The sequence below is a fragment of the Pogonomyrmex barbatus genome, unplaced genomic scaffold (genome assembly GCF_055798465.1).
Source record: "Pogonomyrmex barbatus isolate J1 unplaced genomic scaffold, ASM5579846v1 scaffold6, whole genome shotgun sequence".
NCBI classification, from domain to species: Eukaryota; Metazoa; Arthropoda; class Insecta; order Hymenoptera; family Formicidae; genus Pogonomyrmex; species Pogonomyrmex barbatus.
In genome coordinates, this window is record NW_028297160.1 from 7,134,517 (window position 1) to 7,158,971 (window position 24,455).

Below are 24,455 nucleotides of genomic sequence, written 5' to 3' on the forward strand. Positions count from 1 at the left end.
CATATCAAATGAATGTTCAATAAATGTTGTATGAAAATTCTCATGTAATATAAAAATTATGACTACAACATGTTTGTCAAAAAATTTAATTTAATGTGATAGAATGAAGAATTTATTTACCAAAATGGAAGTAAACTGTTACATAATATGTTACACAATCGTAATCATTTGCGTCGTATCAGACTTTAAACAATTAATATTCAAGGCAAAATAAAAATAGTCTCGTTAGAATGATTTTCATTGCATTAATGTACGGAACTAGTTAAACCGGAGGCTCGATGGAATCAAGAATTGTAAACAGGTATATAAATTATTCCCCAGCGCGATTACGAGTGGGACTACGAGTTCTACTTATCAGATCGTCGTAACTAGCATCGGTGACAGGAATCGACTCGACGGACAGTCGTTCGTAGCAGCTGCAACTATGAAGTCTTTCGTCAATTACTCAGCAACTTGTGATTTCCCAATCGAAAATTTACCGTATGGAATATTTTCTACTAAAGATAAAGTAAGCATAAGTTATATCGCATATTGTATACAAATCGTGCCACGTCATACGATAAAACAACTAAATATAGACATCTAACTATGTATTTTCATTAAAATTTAAGAAATTGTGAATTATATCAAAATATAATAATGTTTTATATATTTTATAAATTTTTATAGTATGCTTAAGTTTTGCAATAAAATATTAGACATCGTATATTTTTTTTGCAATATATGTATAAGCAAAGAATGGAATGTTTTTATTAATACTACATTCAACGCCGTCTAGTAGCAACTTCATCTTGGTACCATCAGCTGGTATATTATTGTCGTCTGATAATTTTCAAATACATATTATCTTTACAAATTACTTTATTTTGCAATATTCGTAAGTTACTATACTTATGAAATTTGATACTAAAATACAACCATCATAATGATGTTTTATTAACTTATTTATATAATAATTACTATTGTATATAAAATAGATATAAAATATATAATTTATTTAAAATATTTCAGCCAGAAAAGAAAATAGGAGTAGCAATTGGTGACGAAATTTTGAATTTGAATGCTATCGCGAATTATTTCGATGGACCATTATTACAAGGTAAGCAGGATGTATTTCGCCGTGATTGTCTGAACGAGTTTATGTCTCTGGGAAGACCAGCATGGTTAGAAGCAAGATCGAAACTTCAAGATCTACTTTCTATGAGCAATCCTATTTTGCAAGATCCGGAAATTCGTTCAAAGTGAGAAATAAACAAACAAATAAAAATTACTTAATATTAATTTATAAATTTTTAAAAACTTTATCATATAATCTTTTGTGATATCTTTTTCAGAGTCTTTATTGCACAGAAAGATGCTATAATGCATTTGCCAGCAAAGATAGGTGATTACACTGACTTTTACTCATCTATCAATCATGCCACAAATGTCGGCATTATGTTTCGTGGAAAAGAAAATCCGCTGATGCCAAATTGGTAATTTTTTAATATTTTTATTATATTATTATTATTATTATACTTTAGAAATCGTAAAAATATATCATTATTATTATACTTTAGAATTGTAAAAATAAAAATGCATATAGGAAATACTTGCCGGTCGGTTATCACGGAAGAGCAAGTTCCATTGTTGTGTCAGGCACACCCATAAGACGACCCCGTGGTCAAACACTTCCTGTTGAAGGTGCGGCACCTGTTTTTGGGCCCTGTAGATTAATGGATTTCGAACTCGAAGTTGCTTTTTTTGTCGGGCCACCTACAAATCTCGGCGATACTGTTCCAGCTTCAAAGGCGTACGATCATATCTTTGGAATGGTGTTGATGAACGATTGGAGTGGTATAATATAATTTAAGAAAATATATTTTGCACTTGATTAATTTAAACAGTATTACATACTTTTAGTTTCTTTGTTTTTCTTTTCATTCTATAGCACGTGATATACAGAAATGGGAGTATGTTCCATTAGGACCCTTTGGTTCAAAGAATTTGGGAACAACAATATCTCCATGGATTGTTACAATGGAAGCTCTAGAGCCGTTTAAAGTGTCAAATATGGTTCAAGATCCTGAACCATTTCCGTACTTGCAACATACCGAATCTTGTAATTTTGATATTAAATTGGAAGTTGATCTTAAATGTGAGCCAACACTTTTTTATTACTTTTTATGATAGTTATTCATGTTTTTGTACGTGTTGCTTATATATTTTAATTACATATGATTTCAATTTTTGACAGCTCCAAGTGGTGTTGTTACAACTTTATGTCGGAGTAACTTTAAACATATGTATTGGACTCCACAACAGCAATTAGCGCATCATACTGTCACGGGATGCAATCTTAATTCTGGTGATTTAATGGGCTCTGGTACGATTAGTGGAGACGTACGTTTGAAATCATTAATACTATAATTTAACATTATTAATTCAATGAATATATTAAATTAATTTTGTTTTACTTTTTCAATTTCTTTATTTAAATTTTTTGCGATATATATTTTTTAATTATATTAAATATAATTTTATGCAATTATATTAAATATAATTTTACACAATTTCGATAATATAAAATATCTGTTTAGACTCCGGGCTCATACGGCTCCATGCTAGAATTATGTTGGAAAGGTACACATCCGATCCCATTAAAAGATGGTACTACAAGGAAATTTCTTCAAGATGGTGATGAGGTGACCATTCGTGGTAAGTAAACACATATTATTTATTTATATCTAAAATTACATAACGATTTACTAATTTCAGGTTATTGTATTGGTGACGGTTACAAAATTGGTTTCGGATCGTGCATGGGTAAATTGTTACCCGTTAACTCCGAGTGAAATAAATGTGAGGCGAAATTACTTATGCATAATTTGCTATTTTTCATATTGTTTTATGTTTGTATTTTAACATGTAATAAACAATTTTATTAATTACAATTTTATTTTAAAGTTATTTATTATTCCTTTTTATTATTCCAAATTATTCCAATCCTTTAGTAGCAAGATGTAAATTTAAAAAAATTTAATTTAACATGTAATTTTAACTAAAAGTTGAATAATATTTTATTATACACATTTGCATATTAATTAAGTAAAAATTTTTCTATCAAGATTATGTATGGAGATATTAATTATAATTTTCTTTATAATTATGAAACAATTAACCATTGTGTGGTATTATATGTATTGTTAACAAATTCAATTTATATCACTGAAACAATAAAAAACTAAAAGCTTACTACGTTATACTTAAAGGAGTAATATTGTGTAGTATGACGTATACAACGAATCGATTATTGATTGAGAGGATAGTCGTAGTAAGGGCGATCAATAAGGAGGCCAGTACAGGTGCAGGCAGAAGAAACATGGCAGGCGTTCTACTTCGGTAAGCAAAATATATTAATCTAAGTTAAAAAGCTATCTTCATTCTTAAAAAATTGTTCTATACTTAAATTATTTTAATCTACTTTAATAGTTGCTAATATTTCTATTTCTATTTATAAATTTAAACTATACAATCAAAACCTAATATTACATTTGCATCTGTGAGCATAAATAATTTTTGTTTATAACAGAGAACATAATTATTTTATTAACTTTAATATTTAAATTTGTTTTATTTTTTTGATCACATATATAACATCTATTTGTACAAGGATATGTACATTTTAATTTCTATTCCAACATTTGTTAAATTACGTCTTCAACATAATGCTTTGCAATTATTGACAAAAGTTTCAAACATAATGTATCCATCATCACACATAAACGTTGTTTACTTGACACTAATTTATAGTGTCAAAGATAAAATGATAGATATAGTGATACAGGATATAGTAGATACAACATAACTTTCTTTGATATACGCATTACTTTAATGTTTTTTTTTTAATTTTTTTATCTGTTGTAACATGTAGCATTTATTTTAACATCTATTTAGAAGCCTTCACAATTTGGAAACTTCAGACGAACCTACCGCTAAGTGGACTGTTCCTTTGAGTGACGGTAATCATGTGGTAGAATTTGAACATGGAACAGCAACAGGCCGACGTATAGTAAAAATCGATGGCAAGAATGTAGTTCATAGAGATTGGATGTTTCGTCTGGTTGGTGATGAAGTTTTTATGTTCAACAATACCAAATTCGTGATCAGAGTCGATCCAATGCCAGGTAAAGCCTTATTATTTTATTTTTTTAACAATAAATATTTTATTATTTTATTATAACTATTAAATAGGTTTGAAATATTCTTATTCGTTGTGGGTGAATGGAAAGAGTTATAAGCAATTTATTCAGTCGCAATCAAAAATATTAGAAACTTGGTTGGCCAAAGTTGGAAACGAAGAATATAGAATTGTATTAGGTAATTAATTAAAATTACATATATATATATATATATATATATATATATATAGTTGGAATATTTGATTTTTTCCCTGAAATTTGCAGATAAACATGCTCATAGCGTTTGGGTGAATGGACAAGAAGTGGAAGTTGAGGTAATGATTAACGTAGAAATTTTTGGTATTTATCTTTAAATTAGTATATGACTTATACTAAAAATATAAATTAAATGATGTTTTGTACGTAGAACGAGTTCATGGATGGTGGCGCAGAAATTCTTTTCTCTGTTGGCGACTTACCGGCCGCGATCAGATCTTACAGTTCGGAACAAAAAGAGATTGGTATAGCATACGTTTTATACATCAATGATGTCGAAATACAACAAGAAGCTTTATTGGAAGAATCCTAATTAAAGTGTAAAAGTGTTAACTTGTCCAAATAGATTTTTTTATATTTCATATTAATCAATAAGTACATACAAGCACATCGTCAATAATTATAAACTATAATTGTATTATGAAATGTGTAAATCAATACTAGTGTGAAGCACAATAATTTTAATACAAAACTTCTATTTCTGTATTAAATATTCAAATTTGATTAGCACTGCCGTGTAACTTTCTTAAATTATGTGTACATTTTTTAAGCTTAAGCATAAAATAAAATTGTTGGATGTAATAGTGTATAGTATATACTTTAATTTACTCGAAAATATATTTTGTTATCGAAAATTAATACTTGAAGATAGCTGGAATTTAAATATGACTCTTGTTTATATGATATAAAAATTGTGACGTATAAACAAAATTATTTAAATTTATGTATTATTTAATATTCCAATATTTTGAGACATTCTCAATAAAATATGAACTTATAAATAATCTAAAAGATTATCATATTTAAAGACTAAATTAAAAATATTGAATATGGCACGCATTGAATATGTCTTCAGCATTGAATCTTTAGTTTTAACTCCTAAACAAAATGAATTATGTTACGAAGGTAAGGAAATTTGTATAACTTAATTATATTTTTAAAATCACAAAAAATTATATTGTTTTTTAGATATGACAGAAATAGAATTACAAGAGGCATTGGAAAACATAGTTTGTTCAAATTTACTTCTGAAATTAGAAAATGACATTTTTGAAAAATACCTTAGACGTAGAGATCCCGAAAGTCTTCAAAGTAATTTTCTTACTTAATTTATTTTTATATTAATTTTTTTTTAATCAATCACATTTCTATTTTAAATGTTTTTTCAGACATATTAATATTAATGTTTTTAATATATTTTAATATATTTTTTTATTAACGTATATAAATCTATTTTAAATGTTTTTGCAGATATATTAATATTAATATTTTTAATATATTTTAATATATTTTTTCATTAATGTATTTTTCATTAAGATATATAAAACATTAACATATTAAAGTTTTTAATGTATTTTATCTAGCAATAGCGCAGATCTTAGAAACTGCTAAACGCGTACAAAGAATAGCATCTCAGCATGGTCGCACATCACCCGTTACGAGTGTAACCGGAAGTTCTGTGAATGTTCATGACAAAGAGTTAATGAGTGTCGCCAGCATGAGATCCGAAACTCGACACGTCACGCCAAGTCTTTTAACAACTAGAACACCAACAAGAGGAACAAAGTTTGTCTAGCTAGATATCTCTCATAACTTCTATTTCACTGTTTCTTCATTTATAAACACTAAATTGTAGACTCACGTATACGCAACGCATCGAAATGACAAACACTGAAATTCGAGAATTGCAGAAAGCATTAGAAAAATTCGAACAGATGTCGATCAAAAAGAAAATATATTTGCAAGCGCAAATAGAAGAAAATCAAATTAGTATTGATGAAACTTGTAAAACTAAAGAGGAATTTGAAGAAAACGTTGTACAGAAAGGCATAGATAGCATTACAGGGAAAATACCTGCTGAAAAGTTTATCAGGTGTTACAACATTATATAGTAATAATTAATCTTGTGAAATCTTGATGAAATTATGTAAACAAGGCTTAGATTTAATAAAGATAGAAGAAATTAAATTTCTAATGCGTAGATTTATAGAAGAATGGTTAAAAGTAGTCGACATAATAATGGAACAAATTAGATTGAAGATAGCTACCATAAAGTCTGAGATAAGAAAAGTCAAATTGCAGCTGAAGCAGAGAAAAGAACTGGGCGAGACTCTACGCGCCATAAATTTCGAACAATTGAGCATAGAAAATCAAATTTGCATACGAAAAATTGATGAAAAGAATCAGTATCTACTTGAAATGAAAAGAATTGCAGGTAAGAAAAAGATATTCAATGATTGTTGCAGTACATAAATTGTTAGATTTGGTGCAGGACGCTATAGCATAACATTAACCAAGTATAAAGAAAGACTAGATGATTTAATGTTAACTATAAATAAAGTGAGAGACAATATGTTTTCCAAAAAACAAGAAATTATAAAATTGCAATCGAAACAAATTGCTACAAAGATTGAAATAGAAAAAGTGGGAAAACAACTCAAATCGATAACGGAATTAATAGACAAATTTGAGGTAATGTCTTTTATATGTTTAGTTATGTCTTTTATATGCATAGCATAAAAATTTAAAAGACACAATTATATACAATTATTTATTATCTTTATTTATGTATATTCATTATTTAAAAAATTTAGGTTCCAAATGTCATGGATGCCATTAAATTGCGTATGAATCTACAGGAATTACAAAAAATTCATAAGCAATTAAGCAGGCAAAAAGAAATTCAACAATTAACACTCAAGTTTCAAAAATAATAATTGCAAGATATATTTTAATTGTGTGGCAAATATATGATAATATTTGCATAAATTTGTGTAAATATTAAGAATATTTATTAATTTAAAATATTACTCTATTTTACAAATATAGCTTTTATTGTTAATTTTATAATCTTTTCTATTTTTAAAACATATTTAAAAAATATCTATATATACTTAATATAAATCTAATGTATAAATTGCATATAATAGTAAAAACAATTATATGAAATCAAATATAATGTGTCTCTTCTTATTTTCCTACCGTAAAAAATAGATTTACCGTTATAGGAAACGTTCTGAACAGTTGCTTGCGAGATAAATCAAATACTTTTTACTAACTTACGCTTAAAAGATCGTTATATTTTCTAATTTTATTTCATAAATTTAACAGGTATATTATAAATACATTTAATAACTAATTGACATCTGAATTTTTATTATCATATGAAATTTAAATTTTATGTAAAGTTAAATAAATGTAGTTTATTAAAATATCTGTAGCAATAATAATAATCAACATCATCTTAATATGACAAAAATATTGAAGACTTTTATGAATTAATTATTATGACACATATTTAACTGGGCAATTATGAAGTTAAAGCAATGCAGAAAGATTTCGGCGTGTGCTACGATGCGTTAGGTGGTTACGCTTCACGCACCGATAGTGCCTGTCCCTTCCTCTTTTTGCTCGCGGAATATCCATCCCGGAAAGGCTCATCTCTCTTTCTTTGCCATGATTCAGTTTTGCCGCGACGACAGTATCGAACCTTGGTTCTTTAATTCAGTTGTCGGATAACTGATCGATTGTTGTTTTAAAGTCTATAAATTTAAAGAACGTTGTGTTTGTATAATAGGATGCTTAAAATCGTTCAATCGTTCACTTCTTCAAATTTTTGACATGTGACATTAAGTTTGATTTAAATTATACTCAGTCTTCGCTAAAAAATTATATATATTTTTATATTATGTGACCTGAACATACATTTATAAGAGAAATGTTATTCTTTTATTGTATAAATTAAATACAAAACAATTAAATATCAAAATAAGATATTAGGCTATCGATGATTAAAAACTGAAAATAATTATATAAATAAATATATAATTATTCACTTGTGCATTGTTAAATCGTTATTGTATTTATCTGTTTGCATTGTGGCAATAACATTTTTTTTGAGAATGAAAAATATTTCAAAATGTGTACAACAAGATTCGTTATGTCAATCACTAGAGTAACGATAAATTTGCTACAGAAAATGGCGAAAATAAAAATTCGCGATTTTATTGGTATTTTTGTTATTTTGTTACATGGAAAAACATATGGAAAATATTTGGAGGTAAGTTTGCGAATAAATTATCAGTTTTTCGTGAAAGTTACTTTGATCACATTCGAGAATAGATAATTTTATTATATTGATACCATAGATAATTTTAGCAAAATTGAACAATTGATAGCATATCTAAATAATTGATTTTATAATTCATATTCTTTTTTGTTATGTATTATTTGAAGGGCCTCAACGTGAACTTAGGAGATGCTCTTCTATTCCTTAGAGAATATGACAGCGCAGCTTCGTTAATGTGCACAAGAGTGACGATAGCTCAATGGAATTTTGCGACAAACGTTACTGATATAAACTATCAGAAAATGGTATAACAGATTTTTTAAAATTAATATGAGATAATGTAATACAATATAATTTATGTAATATTTTATGAATCTTTTATATAACAATTGATTCAGATGGACGAGCAAACATTAAAATTAAAATTTGAAAGAGCTTCTTGGCGAAAAGCAATCACTTTTGCTTGGAGTCGTATACCAGATCCTTTAGCAAGAAGAGAACTTAAAATGATTGTTACGAAAGGTCGAAATTCTTTATCTGATGATAAGTTTAACGAGGTAGATAAATATCTTGTAACTGAAACAATATTAGTTTCTAATTATGCATATATATATGTAATTATTTAAATGTGATTGCGTTGTTTAAATGTAATTGCATTATTATTAAATGTTAAAAAGAAAACAGTGATTAAATAAGTACATTTTGCAATTTTGTTCATAAACGCACTTATTTATGTTTGATATATTTCCAGATACATCGTTTAATAACCGAAATGAAAGAAATTTATCTTAAAACCAGAATATGTTCGTACAAACAAATTGATGGCGAGTGTAATTTGAGTTTAGATCATGGTTAGTTACTTAATTCGATTTACATATTACATATAATAAATGTAAAGAAATAAAAAAAAAATATATATATATATATATACGCTTTTATGTAAATTATTTTTAGATATAAATAAAATAATGGCACGATCAAAAGACTATGACGAATTGTTATATTATTGGCATGCTTGGCACGAAGCAATTGGTCCACAAGTTCAAAATAAATATTTAAGATATGTTCAATTGGCAAATGGAGCAGCTAAGCTAAATGGTACAAAAAGTTTCAATCTTAAATATAATATTCTATTTGTATATGAAGAATGTTTATTAAAAGCCTAATATTTTTTAAAAACATATTTAAAATTAATAAAATTTTTCTTATAAAAGGGTTTGCTGATGCTGGTGACCAGATGAGAGAATTATTTGAAGATGAATATTTTCAACAAAATATAGCAGAAATAATGTCTGCTGTAACTCCGCTTTATAAAAATCTTTTTACTTATGTACGATCAAAATTGATTGAAAGATATGGTGATAAAATTCGTGAAGATGGGCCTTTACCGGCGCACGTTTTAGGAGATATGTGGGCTCAAAATTGGGAAGGTCTGTTCGAATTGGTGCAACCATTTCCGGCGAGCAGAAAACTCGATGTAACTTTAGATATGATGATTCAAAGTATCACTCCAATGAGGTACGTTTCAAAATATATAACATAATTTTATACAAATTCATGAATAATATTATAAAAAAATGTTTTTTTTAATGTAAAAAGGATGTTCCAAATAGCAGAAGAGTTTTTCACTTCGCTTGGGATGAAACCAATGCCGCCGGAATTTTGGAAATTCTCCATATTTGAAAAACCCATTGATAGAGAAATTAAGTGTACTCCTAGTGCGTGGGACTTTTGTAATAGAATTGATTACAGGTTGGCTTTTCTATTATTTCTCTATTATAAGGCAAAAGAGAATTAATTTATTTAATTCTCTTAATTCTCTTAATTTCTTCTATATTATTATTACAGAATAAAGCAGTGTACTAGAGTTACAACGGAAGATCTATTATCCACGCATTATGAAATGGCACATCTGCAATATTATTTACAATACAAGGATCATCCATTTTTATTCCGGAACGAAGCAATTCCAGGTATATATTTTTCATACGTTTTAAAGAATTATATGTTCTGTTAATAACATGATTTTTAATTAGGATTCTATGAAACTGTTAGCGATGCAATTAGTTTGTCCATTTATACTCCTCAACATTTACACAAAATTGGGTTACACAATAATTTAATCGACGATTATGATAGTAGTATAAATTTTCTTATGTTAATGGCTCTGCGTAAAGTGGCTTATATGCCTTTTGCTTACATAATTGATCAGGTAATTAATAACAAATTAAATAAATAATGTAGTTAATATACGATAGAACAAACACTATTTATCATTTCTTATATGAATTATTTATATGTTAAAAATATATAAAAATATTATTGTTATATATATATAAGTAAATAATTAAATACTAATAAATCGCATATTCATTTTTGTTAATAGTGGAGATGGCATGTTTTTAGCGATGGTGTGGAAGATATGACGGCACATTGGTGGGAATTAAGATTGCAATATCAAGGCATCGTTCCACCTGTACCAAGATTCGAAAGGAATTTCGATCCAGCAGCAAAGTATCATATTCTGGCAGACCGTTCTTACACCAAGTAGAAATATAATAAATATGTCACTTTACAGAAACAATATTTATATAAAAATATATTACTTTTATATTTTTTATTTCTAGATATTTTGTAAGCACTGCGTTACAGTTTCAATTGTTCCAGTCCCTGTGTGAAATTTCTGGTCATACTGGCGAATTGCATACTTGCGATCTTTACAGGTCACGAGAAGCTGGTCGGCTATTATCGTATGTTCATCCAAAAACTAATTAAACAGAATTTATCAATAAAAAATTTTATTTATTGTATTAATAATTTTATATTATATTTTATTTATTATATTAATAAACTTTTAAAAGATTTTTATATTTATAGAGATATTTTATCGATGGGAGCTTCTAGATCATGGCAAGATGTTGTTAGGCAAATGACAAGAGGTAAAACAAATAGAATAGACGCTAGTGCCATGCTCAAATATTTTGAGCCTTTAAATGCATGGTTAAAACGACAAAACGATATGCAACCTGTAATTGGCTGGATCACAAATCACGATGACAGAGGTTGATTTAATAATAATATTTATTATATGTCTTCAAATATTATATCTGATAGTACAAAGTATATTTTGTGAGAATAGGAATCTTTCATTTTGTTTCAGCATTGTTCGCTCAGTGGTATCAAAATAGTGCACAGAGAATAGAATTGTGGCGTTTATTCCCTCTATTGCTTGTAACTTGTAAAATTTTTATTTATTAACAACTATATTTTATCTTCAACAATTTAAAAAGTATTTATATATACAAATTTTCATAGATATTATAGAAATCATTATTTTAAATTATCATATATGTATTATATAAAATAATGTATTTATAAAAAGATATGACGGTTCTTAGGCTTCTTTCTAATTGTACTAATCTTTACCAATCTTTTTTAGCTTCCTTTCCTTTTTCCTTTCTTTGTAAACCTTGTCATGCTTTTTTTTTCTTGTGACTTCTTTTCTTCTATTTTCTTGTCTTAATTTTGATAAAAATTTTTAAAAATTATAATTAATAATATTTTGTAATTAAATTGTAATTAATAATATTTTGCGTTATTACATTTAAATTTTCGAATTTGGTTGTTTCTGCAGAATCGTACCAACAGTAGATTGACTATATGACTACTAGTAGTATATGATTTTTATTCAGATATTTCTGAAGATGTCACTACTCTAATGAAATATTGCTATATATTCTGCTTTCTAGTTACGACTCCTGCGATCGATACGGAACGTGGTGTGGTTTGTCGGTGTATGTAAGTTTTGTGATGAATCATTTGACATTGCAATCGAAACCATAAATTAGAATAACAACATTTGAAAAATTTTTAAGTTATCATTATATAAATTTTTTTAATTAATGCCATATACTTGGCAATTCGCAGTATATTAAGATATTATAATTCTTGGTTAGGAAAAGAAGCGGCGTTTTTTGAAAATGGAAGTAATCTTCACTCGTGGATTGAGACTTGGCTCTGAGTTAAGCAATGCCTCAGTATTATTAACAAGATATCTTTCACTGTCGGCATGTTGCACGTGTCATTTCAACACAACACGTTGGAAATCGGCATTTCCCGGTAAGCTCAAACATAAACATGAGATGAACATCAGATGAATGTAATATGCATTAGCAGATTTATTTTATTTGCAGAAAGATATCATCGTTGTACAGCCGCGTCATATAATTCCTTAGGCCTTGTAAATAATATATTTGTGTATCAAAAGTTATTGAGACAGAATGTTAAAAATGATGTTACTCTAGCATATTATTCAGACATTAAGCAAAGTTCTGATAGTGATTGTGAAAAACCTCAAACAGAACAGAAAAAAGTATCAGTATTTCAGAAAATGAAACAAATGACTAAGGATTATTGGCATATATTAATACCCGTACATGTAATTACTTCTATAGGATGGGTTGCTATATTCTATACTGCTGTTAGGAAGTATGTACAAATACAGTTGATATGTTCATGTTGAATTGAATTTGATAATTAATTAAAATCATATACTTTCAGTGGTGTAGATATAGTACAGCTGCTAGAATATATTAATCTCAGTGAAAGATATATAGATTTAGTACGTAACTCAAGTGCTGGGAACTGGGCCATCACTTATGCACTTTATAAGATATTCACTCCACTCAGATATACTGTTACTGTTGGTTTGTAATTGTAATATTTGATGTAAATATAATTTATGTTATATTTTATTAAATTAATTAATATTGAAATACAACAGGAGGAACAACTATGGCCATTAGATACTTGAGCAAATTAGGCTATGTGAAGGCATTATCGTTCAAGCGTCAAATAACAGAGGTAAGTAATATACCTGAAGTGCAATGTCATCTGCTGAAATTGAAGAAATAAACTATTTAACATATATAACATATATAAGTGTATATCTATGTTTGTATTTGAAACATCTATCTTGTCTATTTTCTTTTTACATGCACACATGGTGCAGCCTGCGGGCAAAACTATAAGGAGGTTACCGATCACGATTAATATCAAATATATCATGCTAATATCCCTTGTTTTCATTCTTGGCGAGATGTTTTTGTCGCGTGAATAATATATTGTAGCTCTCGTTCTTTGATCATAGCAGTATATATATTCTTTGTAATCGTGTTATCTGTAATCGTGTTGTAGCCAATACAGTCAAATAAATGTGCAGCTGAACACAAGAAAAACTTCAAAGCAGAGTGTAAAACGGATCGACATACGAAACCACCTAAAACATAAATATTTCTTCCGCGCTATGTCGGATCTATGAATTAGATTCGACATAGATCGAGAATGTATCTTACCGTAACATTAATATATATTTTTCTTTGTAAATATATACATATTAAGTTATAATAAATCATTTCTTGCATTAAATATTTTATTTATTTATTCTTTTCCAAGGTACTACTTGCTTTAAATATATACTATCCTGTTTCATATACAATTAAAATATTTAATTAAAATATTAAATTAAGGCTCGATTTTCTCGTCGCATTATTGAATTACGATGTCAGAAGCGAGAAGTGACATGCAAAAAGTTTCTTGTGCCGTATAACTTTATTTTGTATTTTTTCCTTAAAAAACATGATATTTTTATATCCTTAAAACTTATAAAAAAGATGTTTGCCCAATAGATTACGTAAAAATGTAAAATAATTCTTGAAATAAGGATAGTTCAATTATCAGAAATCATCAGATCATTAGATCTGGTTATCTCTGATAGCTGATCAGTGACCATTATTTCAAGAATTATTTTACACTTTTACGTGATCTATTGGACATATCTTATTTTCTGATATTTTCTACAAATCTTAAGAAAAGCTAATATAATTTTTCTTAAAAGGAAACTATTTACATTTCTTGCCTCTGACGTCACATAATCTCTGTCGCGCCGCGAGAGAGCCTTAAAGAATAATCTTTTTTCAATTTAAGGATGTCAAAAGAAGATAAGAAATGCATTTACTGCAGTTTGTCTTTATTGAAGGATATAATCATTTATATATACCGTATATGTGATTTAAATAGGATTATACTTTTATCTACAATATGCACGTGAATTTAAAATACTTATATATAACGTAGAAATAATTACGCTTATTAATCCTGAAGAATAACATTATTTGGCAGCTCGAGTTGTGCGTCTTTCAATGCTATATTATTATCATATATTTATCATTATAGCACGCCTATATATGTTTCCAGTCTCTGTTCTTTGCGTTACACCTTTGCGTTAAAACATTCATGGCGTCATTATAACCTTCGAAATATACTGACAAACTTCAATATGCGAATATCTTCGCAGTGAATGGTAATATCTATCTTAATAAATAATATTATAATGAATGCTACATGAAATATGATAAAACTTAATTGAGTCGAAGAAATTTCAGAAATAATGAGATATTTCTGAGATTCAAATTTTCGTCAATATAATAAACGTATATCATAAAAATATATACAGATTAAAAGATATAAAGCTTTTACTTAAAAACGCATAATTATTATGCTACTATATCACAGTTGCCTGCGCAACTTATTCGCTCTAATGAAATCACTACGTTCGCAGAGTATCTTTGTTAAATAAATAAGGATCGCATATATTAAATGTATACTTATTTTGATAAACTTCGATTAAAAGAAGTATCTTTGTATTCACATGATCATTCGCTACACTTATTGATATTTAAATTGATTTCAGAAGATAATGTAACAATTTTAATTTTCTAATATCAGTCTTAAAAATTAGTCAAATTCATTTCGTTTAAAAATCCAAATAATTAAAATCGTATTATTTTTGCAACGAGATATGTAATATCTCTATGTAATATGAGATATCTAATATGCGATAGATAATTGATTATTGTGTTTGCCATACAATTATTGTGTTGATTAACAGTCACTATCTCGATAAAAAATTTTTTGATATAATTATATGTAGAATATATATAAAATATATAAAAATAATATATAAAAATAATATATAAATAATATATAAAAATAAATAATCATATATAATTATATATTTTTATATATTTTGTACATTTTCTATATATAATAATATATCGAAAATTTTTTATTTTCGACATATATTTTATACATAAAGTTAATTATATAAAATTATATATAAAATTTTTTATCAGAATTTGACTCGATAATCTGCGTATCATAGAAGATATTAGTAATTTTAACAATTAACAAATATCACAATACATTAATTTAGAACTATTACAATAAGAATCTTCCAAAAAAATGTGATTTGTAATTGAATCGATATTCAATTTTTTCTCAGCGGAATTGAAACGGATTTTTTATCGATTCTTTATTATATGTATTTAATCATATTTATCGCAAATGTCTTATTTTTTCATGTAACATGTTAGTTTATAATCAGCATATTCTTGGTTGCGGTATTCTTATTTACATATTCTTGTATATCATACAAATATATCATTGATATTGACATTCCATTAAATTGCAATAGTTGACTGATTATTCTTATTAAAAACGACGGAGAAACCAACCAGTAAAAAAATTTATTAAAATAGATATAAATAGACTAAAATAGAGACAAATGATGCAGAATTGATAATGAATTATTTTTAAGATCAGTTTCAATAAAAAGTTAACGAATGATATGCAATACACATTTTAGGAAAAATCTTTAGAAAAAATCTTTATCGCTAGAAACATGTGGTATCATCATTTTGTATACACGGGTATGGTGGTATTATTTTTCTTCCACCAGAAATATAAAATAGATTGCTATATTTAAAAAATCAATCAGTTTTTATTAATCTATAAGGAATGTTGTATTTAAAATATATAGAGAAAGATATTTTTTTAAATCTAATCTGACTTGTACTTTAGGTATTTCAAGTCAGATTAGATTAAAAAAATATCTTCCCCAACAAAATAATGATAAAATTCAAAAAATTGATAAAATTTCCGATTCAAAAAAGGGATTAAAATATTGGAAAAAATTCGTAACTGAAACGATAGATTGTACCGAATTCGCATCAATTTGCTCAAGCATCTTAGCTTTTTTTGGTGCACTGTTACTAAAGTCAAATATTTATCTTATTTAAATTAAAAGATCAATCGATATTATTCTTCTTTCGCCTATAAAATCTATTTTATAGACTAAGATCCAATGTATGTTATATATGTCCTATGTATATGTCCTTGTTTTATAAAATTCGGGAATATTAACCGATTCTTCCACTTTTTATTGAATTTTCATTATCGGATGATCATTACGTGCGTAGTTCGAAAAGTTTCGATAAAAACTTAAACGTTAGTGATAGTAAGCTTAACCCATAAACTGATAGCTAGCTGATACTGGTTGTGGTGCCCTTGGTTGCGTATGCGATATACGTTGGATGTGACAAGCACGGCACATAAGTCTACCATCAAGTGGATAGCATCTTTTATCTGGCTCGTCGGTTAATTGCATTCCACAATCCTCACAAACGTAGCAATCTACATGAAAATCTTTATCCATCGAGACTACTCTGACCGTTTCTTCAGTTCCCTAAAATAGAAGTAAAGCATATCTCGTAAAAAATTCTTGTCAAGAATGTTATGTTTCGAGGACGAGAAGCAAATTAATTTCCAATGCACATACTTCAACCGGCGTGATTCCCTTTCCACAAGACGCACACTTAGGGGCGAACATTCTGTGGTAATCGTTTACACAATAGATCTTATTGTCGACATCGACCGTGAAGGGAACGCCATCGAGGCATTCGTTGCACACACAACATCTGAAGCAGCCCGGGTGATAGGATTTGCCCATTGCTTGCAGTATCTATAGAAAATAGAAAATGATGTTATATTAAATTATAATAATGATCTTACGTATAATGATTTATTTTCATCACTTACCATTTCCATGATAAGATGGCCGCAAATAGCACATTTTTCGGCTGTTTGTTGAAAACCAGAATACTGTAAACACAATGATTTCTATGAGTTGCGTAAATAATTAGCTTATTTCAATTATCGATATTTAAAAGGTATATACCAAATAATCCTCTTCACAATAGACTCTTCCGTGCACATTGTAAAAAGCTTTGCCACGGAGAGCCCTTCCGCAGGAACAGCAGATAAAGCAATTGGTATGATAGAGATTGCCCATTGCCTGACAAGCCTGTCCGGCGCCGGTTACTTTCTCACCACATGTATGGCAAATACCTATCAAGAAATATTAGTGTGAAATCTTATATTGCTTATCGCAAAATAATACAAAAATCAATTCTTTTGTTGCAACTTTTGTTGCAACATTATATATATATATATTTCAAAATTCTTCGTGAAATAACGTATAACGAATTTCTTTAAAAATATTTATATATTTGTAAATTAAAATTGTTAATTCGATAATTTGTCAAAATTGCAATAACAAAAATTTAAAAATTAATCATCACGGAATATAATCGCACAGAATTCAAATACACAGAAGATTTATCACCGAAAAGTTAAAAATATACTTATCGATAAACGTGAGGATATCACACATTCATCAATATCGCATATTCATCACATTTAAAAATCATCCGATTTGCTACAGATGAATGCTACAGATGATTTGCTACAAATGAAATAACAAACTTAGCAAAGCTTTCAATGGCAATTCTGCCATCCCTTTGAAAAATTTTTTGAAACTCATATTCATCCACGCTGGTCATTTTAATATTGCAACTTAGTTTCGCTACACCAGTTCTGATCGAACTAGAATTCGATCAACTACGAGTTGGACTGGTCTTATCTATAATGAGATTAGCGATGCAACTATGCGTATGGGACGTGACATGAAGACTATTGGTCATTTAAATATGAAAGTGACTAGGACGACGTTCGCTTAAACACTTGCTATTTCTCGATTGATGTTGCTTCGTTGCTCGACCGAGATTCCTGTTAAGCTCATGCTCATTTCTTAATGCACGAGTTAGATTGTATTTATTTTTTTAAATTATTATTATATCTTTTTTGCTCTTCTTTGCATTGCTTATTTGATGTCTTTAGGTCTATAGGTATCTTTATTGTTTTATAAAATAAATTCTGTATATCATCAATAATTTTATTTGATTACAGCCAAGATTTTATCTTATTAATAGATTTATTTGAAAATTTATTAATATAAAAATTATACACCTTTAAAATGTATCATTTAATTTCTTTTTAATTATAAATTTTAATATTTATAATAATTTAGTTTCTTTTTTTTAAATCCTTGATTATTTATTTGTAATTCATTAAAAAATCAAAGAATTACTTCATTGATAAAAATGATATCTGTTCTGTTAAAGTAAAAAATTTTTCAGAAAATAACTTTGTGGCGGTGGAAAATGTATAATCAATAGTGATATTATTTTATTATTATTATTATCATAATGGTATATTCAAAGACAGTTATAAAATAATTACAGGAAGGTAAAAAAAAGGAAGAAATTAGTTGCATCCATGCAATATCAAGTTTGACGTTAATATTAGCTTTTAATCCCCTAAAAAATATTTGTAAAATATAAATAAGATATACATACATCTATGCATGGATATTGTCGCCCTCAGCCCCTACTCAAGAGAAAAACCCAGAGAGATGGAAACCAACGTGGCATACGAGAGAGTGAATGTCAACGAAATGTCGTGCTAAAAAGTATTCGCGACGCACCGAAACTCGATTCCGTTTTCCGAAACCGGTCTACTGCAAACTCACGCCGTGGGAATTGGCACAGCCTTGGTATCGCGTATTTCAGAGAAACATCTAAAATTATGAATTTACTCGGCTACCGTGCGTAATTGTACCGTGTGAATCTGCGATCGTCTTTTCATAATCCTCCTTGTCTCTTACTATAAAACATAGAAGAATGTAAAAACAAAATGAAAGCATAGATAATACCAAAGACATTGAAAGAAATAGTTCAGATCAAATAGCTTGCGTTTAGCTTGCTGTTAACAGTGAAGAAATAATAAGATAGAAGCGCAATGATAATCTCAGTTTTCCGGGACGAACGAATAAACATGGCGTAAACAAATTTTTTTCTTACCAAAATATTCTCCTTCTTCCTCTTGTTTTTCCATTTCCTCTTCAAGTTGTCTTGTCAACTCTTCTATCTTTCTCTCCGCTTCCGTTGGTCCCTGAGAAAAATAATTTTCGTGGAGAACATAATAACAGACTATAGAACATAATTCCACTAATAAAAATTAATATTATGTAACAGTGACTATTATTTATTGTTTGATTTATATACAGATTATTTATAAAAAGTAATGTAAAATTTTTACATATAAACAACTATTTTCCTTTTTTTGAATGTCTGATACAATACTCCAGACAAATATTGTAAAATATTATTAGTTTTATGTGACTTTCAGTATGATAAATGAATACAAAATTGTGGGAAAAGACAAAAAAATAAAGATAGAAAATATTAAAATAGCATGCAGAAATATAGATGCCTCATGAATAAAACATTATTCGGCGAATATACACCGCTTGTCAGTGACGAGCAATTTACCGGTTATGACTCATTGGGTGCGTGAAGAAAGAATATTTCGGGGATGAAATCACAAGCAATTTTCCAAACCGTGTTAAAAAAAGCGCAATGTATAGTTGCATTTTTGTCAAATACGAGTTAATTTTATTATCTTAGGTAGATATTGTGTAAAATAAGTAATGAAGCTGTTGGAATTAATGAGATCATCGCTAAATTATAGAAGAGACATGTCTTAAAATTTACTGATAAATTTTAAGAAATTTTCTTTTAACGAATAACATTCGTAAAAGTCGATAAGTTTTATTCAATTAATTTTATCTAAACAAGTTATATTATTTACACTGATAATGTAATTAAGTAGATTAAGATTACGCTCGATGTGTTAGAGATACATTAGTATTATCTATATTCTCATTAAATGGTTTTTATATATTAATTTATTTATACATAAAACAATTTATTTATGCATTTTCATTGCTTTTTTAGTAAAAAGAAAACATGCAATAAAATATGCGATAGAAGTGCATAGGGAATGAGAAAAACATACACACATGCATAAGATTTTTGAAATAAGATTTGTTATACAAATACAAGATTTTCAAAAGCACAAATATTTTAGAAACATTTTGCAAGAAAGCGGCGACAGATTTACCGAAGGTCTAGAAATGACATTGTAGGGTAACAATCCCTTCCCAGGTGCAGGCTTGATCGGCGGACTAACAGATTTTTTCTCTTCTGCCTCCGAATCAGGTCTTTGCAACACAGGTACACCAGCATTTAAGAGTACGGGGCCTGCAACTCCACTGGTAACACCAGGAGGAAGGCTGGTAATTCTTGGACCAGCATGAGCGTCAATTTCACTGGTTGTAGTTGAAGCACTGTTGACAGGAGCTTGTACCTGTCCACGTATCGGACTTGCAATAGAATTATTAGTTGAAGGAGACATTCCATGTCTAGGTGAATTAATTATATTTTGCGAAGCAATATCTGGCATCTGACCATGCGTTGGACTTGTTTTTGGAGACTCTTTTACTGCATTGTTGTTAGCAATAATAGCTCTGGCAGAATCACTTCGATTTGAAGAGTACAGAGATGAATTTCTTGAACTTGAAAGATCTGATACATCTGAAATGTAATTTCTATCATTTTGTTGTAGTGTACCTAATCTCAAATGTTCTGTGGAGCGATTTGAAGAATAAACAGGAGAATTTCTTGCAGGAAAATCTGATCGATTTTCTTGATGATGATAGTTTCTGTCGTTCTGAGGCATCGCCCGATTGGGAGAATAACATGGAGAATTACGACATGCTGTCTGCTCTCCTGAACGAATTCCGTATACTGGAGAATTTCTGGCTTGCGAATCCCCTGTGAAACTTGTATTTGTAGTTCTTGGAGAAACCTCAACATATTGCTTGTAATTTTGTGGATTGTCCTGACGAAACTGCGAGGGTTGACTGTTATCAACTTGATTTGTAGCACGAAATCCTTGTTGTCCACTCATAGTATTTTCCAATGAACCACGATAATGATGAGGTTCTGGCGGTAAACGTATAGGAGGAGATTCACTGTGATACGGTAAACCGGATCTAGGAGATTGTTGTTGTTGTTGTTGCTGTTCAGCATTATAATTAAAGCTCCTATTTGGTGGTTGCAATTCGGAGGGGGGCACATAAGCGCTTCTTCCAGCTTGATGATCTGAAGAAGCAGAAGTTGAGTTTTGTAAATACCTAGCAGTAGACGAATCGATTGATCGTTGTAAACTTGCACTATCATAACTTTGACCACGTAAACTTCCACTTCTTTGTTGGGTATATGATAAACTTTGATTTAGTCCTCGTTGATTTTGAGATTGACTCACTTTTCCAGTCATAACAACATAGTCACCACCATTGATATTTGCTGGATGATAATAATTCGGTGGAACCTGAGGTCCTGGCTTATTCTGTATATTCTCAGAAAAATGCACTTCTTGTATATTTTCATATACTGGTGGTGCTTCATAAGGTGGTAATTCTTTTGCTGGTGATGCATTTTGATAACGATTGCCAGTTGGCACTTGTGGTTGAGCTTTTCTGTAAGTTCCTTCATATGAATCACCAACTAAGGAACCTCTAGGACTACTTTTAGGGCTTTTTCTTGATTCTATTGGATGGTAATAAGGAGGATGCGGCTGATTTTGCTGCGGATAATAATCTATATTCTCATAAACAGGAGTTTGTTGATGATTTGCACGAGTTTGATTCTGTTGTTGCTGCTGTTGCTGCGCACTGATTTGCTCTACTGGTTTTGGAGTAGCAAATCGTGAAGCAGCTATTATATTTTCGCGCTCGTATAATTTATAATCAGTGACAGCTGCCTGTCTGGAGATATCCGAACTATTGCTTTCAATAAAGCTTTCGATAGCACCAACTGATCTACCAGATGCTCTAGCGTCATTTCTGGTAATCGTATTTCTTGATACAGGTACCTGGGCCTCGGGTCTAGAACCCGAGACCCTGGTCGCGTTACCAGCGTCCGCAGCATCATCTCCAAGATGCAGATAACCTAATTTTTGTATGTAAGAAGTATCTGCTGAATTGCACATTGGCAGTGATTCTCGTTGACACAATGATTAGAATATCGTTCAAATTTTTCGCGTATACTTCAATCGAATTTTAAAAATTAAAATATTATCAACGAATTCAATCCAAAGTAACACAACATCGTATGTAGTATTTTAGTAACTAGATGGTCCGCTTGTCAAAATGATCTTCCCCAACCTACTCCTTCCTTCTCTTCGTATTTCTTCTCTCTTCCTCTTTCTACTCTTCTTCTCTTCTACTCTTCTTACGTGTACACTCTCGTAATCTTCTCACGGGATAGCACGAAACTCGACCCAAAATGTGTCGTGCGTACGAGGCCCACTACAAAGCCCTTTTTCTTCTTTGATTTCGGGCTACGCCCCTCGATCAGGGCGCCTCGGATTTGTGTTGCTGCTCCTTGAGTGCGAAAACACTGACCGGTGTACACTTTGGGTTTCTCTCGTTACAGCACCGAAAAATCACCACCTGCGAAAATTCATGCGATAGCGCATACGCACACAGCAACGCAAGAACAGGTCACATCGTCTTCTGTCAAGACAGAAACCTACGACAGGTGTCGCAATATTATAAGGCTTTTGCTGTTTCTTATCATAGTGTGGCGCTGAAAGCTCAATTCCAAGCAAATATAATTGACTAGCGATGTAAATTTTTAGGAAACCTTTGTGTGCTAAATTGTTTCTAGGGCAACAATCATGAAACTTCTTCTCTAACGTGAATGTGTGAAAAATAAAAAATTTTATTGATGAATTTAATGGAAACTTTTCATGGGTTTATGTTAAGAAAAAAGATTCATGATCGATAGAACTGTTCCGTTACTGGTTTACCAGTACTGGTGTACCAGTTACTGGTGCCATCAGTGGTACAAATTCAAGTTAGACGTACAAATCCTCAAGAATGTTCCATGTTTGACCGTTTGTAGATTAACGATTGGATTTATTACATTTATATTTAATAGAAAAAATATTGATTTAAAAACATTAGTTTTTTTTATATAAATTAATTGGGACAATAACAATAATTACAATTTCTTCTTTATTTATATGCAATATATGATATTTTTATTATAGATTTTTATTATATTTTTATTATTTGCAGTTAATTTTAATATACACATGTATATAAAAATTCTATTATTTAATAGCGTATTTTGCAATTATTTTTTTAAGTAGACAGAAAAAGATATGTTTTATATATAAAAAGTATTTTATACATATATTTAAAATTAATTTAATTAATTTATTCTTAAACAAGTTTGTGAAAACTGCTCTTTAAAATTTCAAATAAAATATATTTTAACAAGTCTAAATAATAACATTTGAATAATATAATTTAACCAATTTGTAATATTTTGTAATGTGAAATGTATTTTACTATTTTGTAAGAAGTATAAATTAAATTGTTTTTATTTAAAAATTTTCAGTTAAATATAAAAAAAGATATATAGAGAAAAATAGTATATTTTTAATATCTCTGTAGTGATATCAGATAAGTAAAATGCGTATGATGGTGAACGATGTTTTAAACAGGCTTTCTTTAAGCCTACATAATATTAAAACATATTGACGAAGATATAATATCAATTAGTCTTCCTGTAAATTGTAAATATTTTATACAAAATAATGCAGATGTAATTTTATTTTATGTCCTATCTATTTTACACTTATTTTGATATATTTTCTTTTAAAAAAAAGAAAATATATATTTATTTCCATATATAATTCATTGAATAAGTTACAATATTTTAATAAATTAATTAATAGATGTATTATATCTAATTAATTAATTTAATTTGCTATTTCTGATTCTATTTATTTATTTT

At 28.8% G+C, this 24,455-nt stretch overlaps 6 protein-coding genes across 13 annotated transcripts; 5 read left to right on the top strand and 1 right to left on the bottom strand.

The window, feature by feature from the left end:
• Positions 1–79: 79 nt before the first annotated feature.
• Positions 80–2,933, top strand: Faa (fumarylacetoacetate hydrolase). Its single transcript, XM_011632419.3, has 8 exons — positions 80–508; positions 1,012–1,241; positions 1,335–1,475; positions 1,586–1,836; positions 1,931–2,137; positions 2,237–2,382; positions 2,580–2,697; positions 2,758–2,933. Exons 1-8 carry the CDS (start codon positions 425–427, stop codon positions 2,832–2,834), a joined length of 1,254 nt encoding a protein of 417 aa, XP_011630721.2. The 5' UTR covers positions 80–424; the 3' UTR covers positions 2,835–2,933.
• A 287-nt stretch (positions 2,934–3,220) lies between these two features.
• On the top strand, positions 3,221–5,020 carry LOC105422864 (fas apoptotic inhibitory molecule 1). The gene is made up of 5 exons (XM_011632418.3): positions 3,221–3,381; positions 3,937–4,166; positions 4,234–4,359; positions 4,446–4,495; positions 4,588–5,020. The coding sequence occupies exons 1-5, from the start codon at positions 3,269–3,271 to the stop codon at positions 4,747–4,749; spliced, it is 681 nt and encodes a 226-aa protein (XP_011630720.2). The 5' UTR covers positions 3,221–3,268; the 3' UTR covers positions 4,750–5,020.
• A 132-nt stretch (positions 5,021–5,152) lies between these two features.
• On the top strand, positions 5,153–7,325 carry LOC105422936 (cilia- and flagella-associated protein 263). The gene is given in 6 exon segments (XM_089082544.1): positions 5,153–5,528; positions 5,801–6,002; positions 6,067–6,311; positions 6,397–6,651; positions 6,709–6,908; positions 7,031–7,325. Coding segments are annotated over 6 exon segments (1,143 nt in total). The 5' UTR covers positions 5,153–5,407; the 3' UTR covers positions 7,151–7,325.
• A 580-nt stretch (positions 7,326–7,905) lies between these two features.
• On the top strand, positions 7,906–11,981 carry LOC105422935 (angiotensin-converting enzyme). 2 transcript variants are annotated; one of them, XM_089082377.1, is made up of 13 exons: positions 7,906–8,496; positions 8,673–8,810; positions 8,904–9,062; positions 9,257–9,356; positions 9,460–9,603; positions 9,720–10,023; positions 10,105–10,257; positions 10,354–10,478; positions 10,542–10,717; positions 10,892–11,052; positions 11,133–11,255; positions 11,383–11,567; positions 11,645–11,981. In XM_089082377.1, the coding sequence occupies exons 1-13, from the start codon at positions 8,356–8,358 to the stop codon at positions 11,761–11,763; spliced, it is 2,028 nt and encodes a 675-aa protein (XP_088938503.1). In that variant the 5' UTR covers positions 7,906–8,355; the 3' UTR covers positions 11,764–11,981. The 2 variants fall into 2 exon arrangements, with proteins under 2 accessions (XP_088938503.1, XP_088938504.1); XM_089082378.1 differs by having other exon boundaries at positions 11,666–11,980.
• Positions 11,982–12,214: 233 nt separating this feature from the next.
• Positions 12,215–13,932, top strand: LOC105422863 (mitochondrial inner membrane scaffold 1). Of its 6 annotated transcripts, none has more exons than XM_089082381.1 (6): positions 12,215–12,303; positions 12,462–12,624; positions 12,682–12,993; positions 13,066–13,211; positions 13,289–13,368; positions 13,517–13,932. In XM_089082381.1, the coding sequence occupies exons 2-6, from the start codon at positions 12,575–12,577 to the stop codon at positions 13,622–13,624; spliced, it is 696 nt and encodes a 231-aa protein (XP_088938507.1). In that variant the 5' UTR covers positions 12,215–12,303; positions 12,462–12,574; the 3' UTR covers positions 13,625–13,932. The 6 variants fall into 6 exon arrangements, with proteins under 6 accessions (XP_088938507.1, XP_088938505.1, XP_088938509.1 ...); XM_089082379.1 differs by having other exon boundaries at positions 12,216–12,303; positions 12,699–12,993; XM_089082383.1 differs by having other exon boundaries at positions 12,216–12,303; positions 12,699–12,993; positions 13,537–13,932.
• A 584-nt stretch (positions 13,933–14,516) lies between these two features.
• On the bottom strand, positions 14,517–23,204 carry jub (LIM domain-containing protein jub). Of its 2 annotated transcripts, none has more exons than XM_089082374.1 (6): positions 20,707–23,204; positions 19,605–19,695; positions 17,582–17,751; positions 17,443–17,523; positions 17,183–17,365; positions 14,517–17,089 (listed from the first exon to the last, which is right to left on the bottom strand). In XM_089082374.1, exons 1-6 carry the CDS (start codon positions 22,636–22,638, stop codon positions 16,868–16,870), a joined length of 2,679 nt encoding a protein of 892 aa, XP_088938500.1. In that variant the 5' UTR covers positions 22,639–23,204; the 3' UTR covers positions 14,517–16,867. The 2 variants fall into 2 exon arrangements, with proteins under 2 accessions (XP_088938500.1, XP_011630718.2); XM_011632416.3 differs by having other exon boundaries at positions 17,443–17,505; positions 20,707–23,203.
• Between the last annotated feature and the right edge of the window lie 1,251 nt (positions 23,205–24,455).

Bases quoted from the DNA above. Each gene is read 5' to 3' on its own strand.
- Faa (XM_011632419.3), top strand. From the start codon at position 425: ATGAAGTCTTTCGTCAATTACTCAGCAACTTGTGATTTCCCAATCGAA. The intron at 1,242-1,334 runs GTGAGAAATAAA...TATCTTTTTCAG, and splicing joins GATCCGGAAATTCGTTCAAA to AGTCTTTATTGCACAGAAAG. The intron at 2,383-2,579 runs GTACGTTTGAAA...ATATCTGTTTAG, and splicing joins CTGGTACGATTAGTGGAGAC to ACTCCGGGCTCATACGGCTC.
- LOC105422864 (XM_011632418.3), top strand. From the start codon at position 3,269: ATGACGTATACAACGAATCGATTATTGATTGAGAGGATAGTCGTAGTA. The intron at 3,382-3,936 runs GTAAGCAAAATA...ACATCTATTTAG, and splicing joins ATGGCAGGCGTTCTACTTCG to AAGCCTTCACAATTTGGAAA. The intron at 4,167-4,233 runs GTAAAGCCTTAT...ACTATTAAATAG, and splicing joins CAGAGTCGATCCAATGCCAG to GTTTGAAATATTCTTATTCG.
- LOC105422935 (XM_089082377.1), top strand. From the start codon at position 8,356: ATGTGTACAACAAGATTCGTTATGTCAATCACTAGAGTAACGATAAAT. The intron at 8,811-8,903 runs GTATAACAGATT...CAATTGATTCAG, and splicing joins ATATAAACTATCAGAAAATG to ATGGACGAGCAAACATTAAA. The intron at 9,357-9,459 runs GTTAGTTACTTA...AATTATTTTTAG, and splicing joins TAATTTGAGTTTAGATCATG to ATATAAATAAAATAATGGCA.
- LOC105422863 (XM_089082379.1), top strand. From the start codon at position 12,486: ATGGAAGTAATCTTCACTCGTGGATTGAGACTTGGCTCTGAGTTAAGC. The intron at 12,994-13,065 runs GTATGTACAAAT...ATATACTTTCAG, and splicing joins TTCTATACTGCTGTTAGGAA to TGGTGTAGATATAGTACAGC. The intron at 13,212-13,288 runs GTTTGTAATTGT...GAAATACAACAG, and splicing joins CAGATATACTGTTACTGTTG to GAGGAACAACTATGGCCATT.
- jub (XM_089082374.1), bottom strand. From the start codon at position 22,638: ATGTGCAATTCAGCAGATACTTCTTACATACAAAAATTAGGTTATCTG. The intron at 17,752-19,604 runs GTAAGAAAAAAA...ATTTCTTGATAG, and splicing joins GGAAGAAGGAGAATATTTTG to GTATTTGCCATACATGTGGT. The intron at 17,366-17,442 runs GTAAGTGATGAA...TATTTTCTATAG, and splicing joins GCCATCTTATCATGGAAATG to ATACTGCAAGCAATGGGCAA.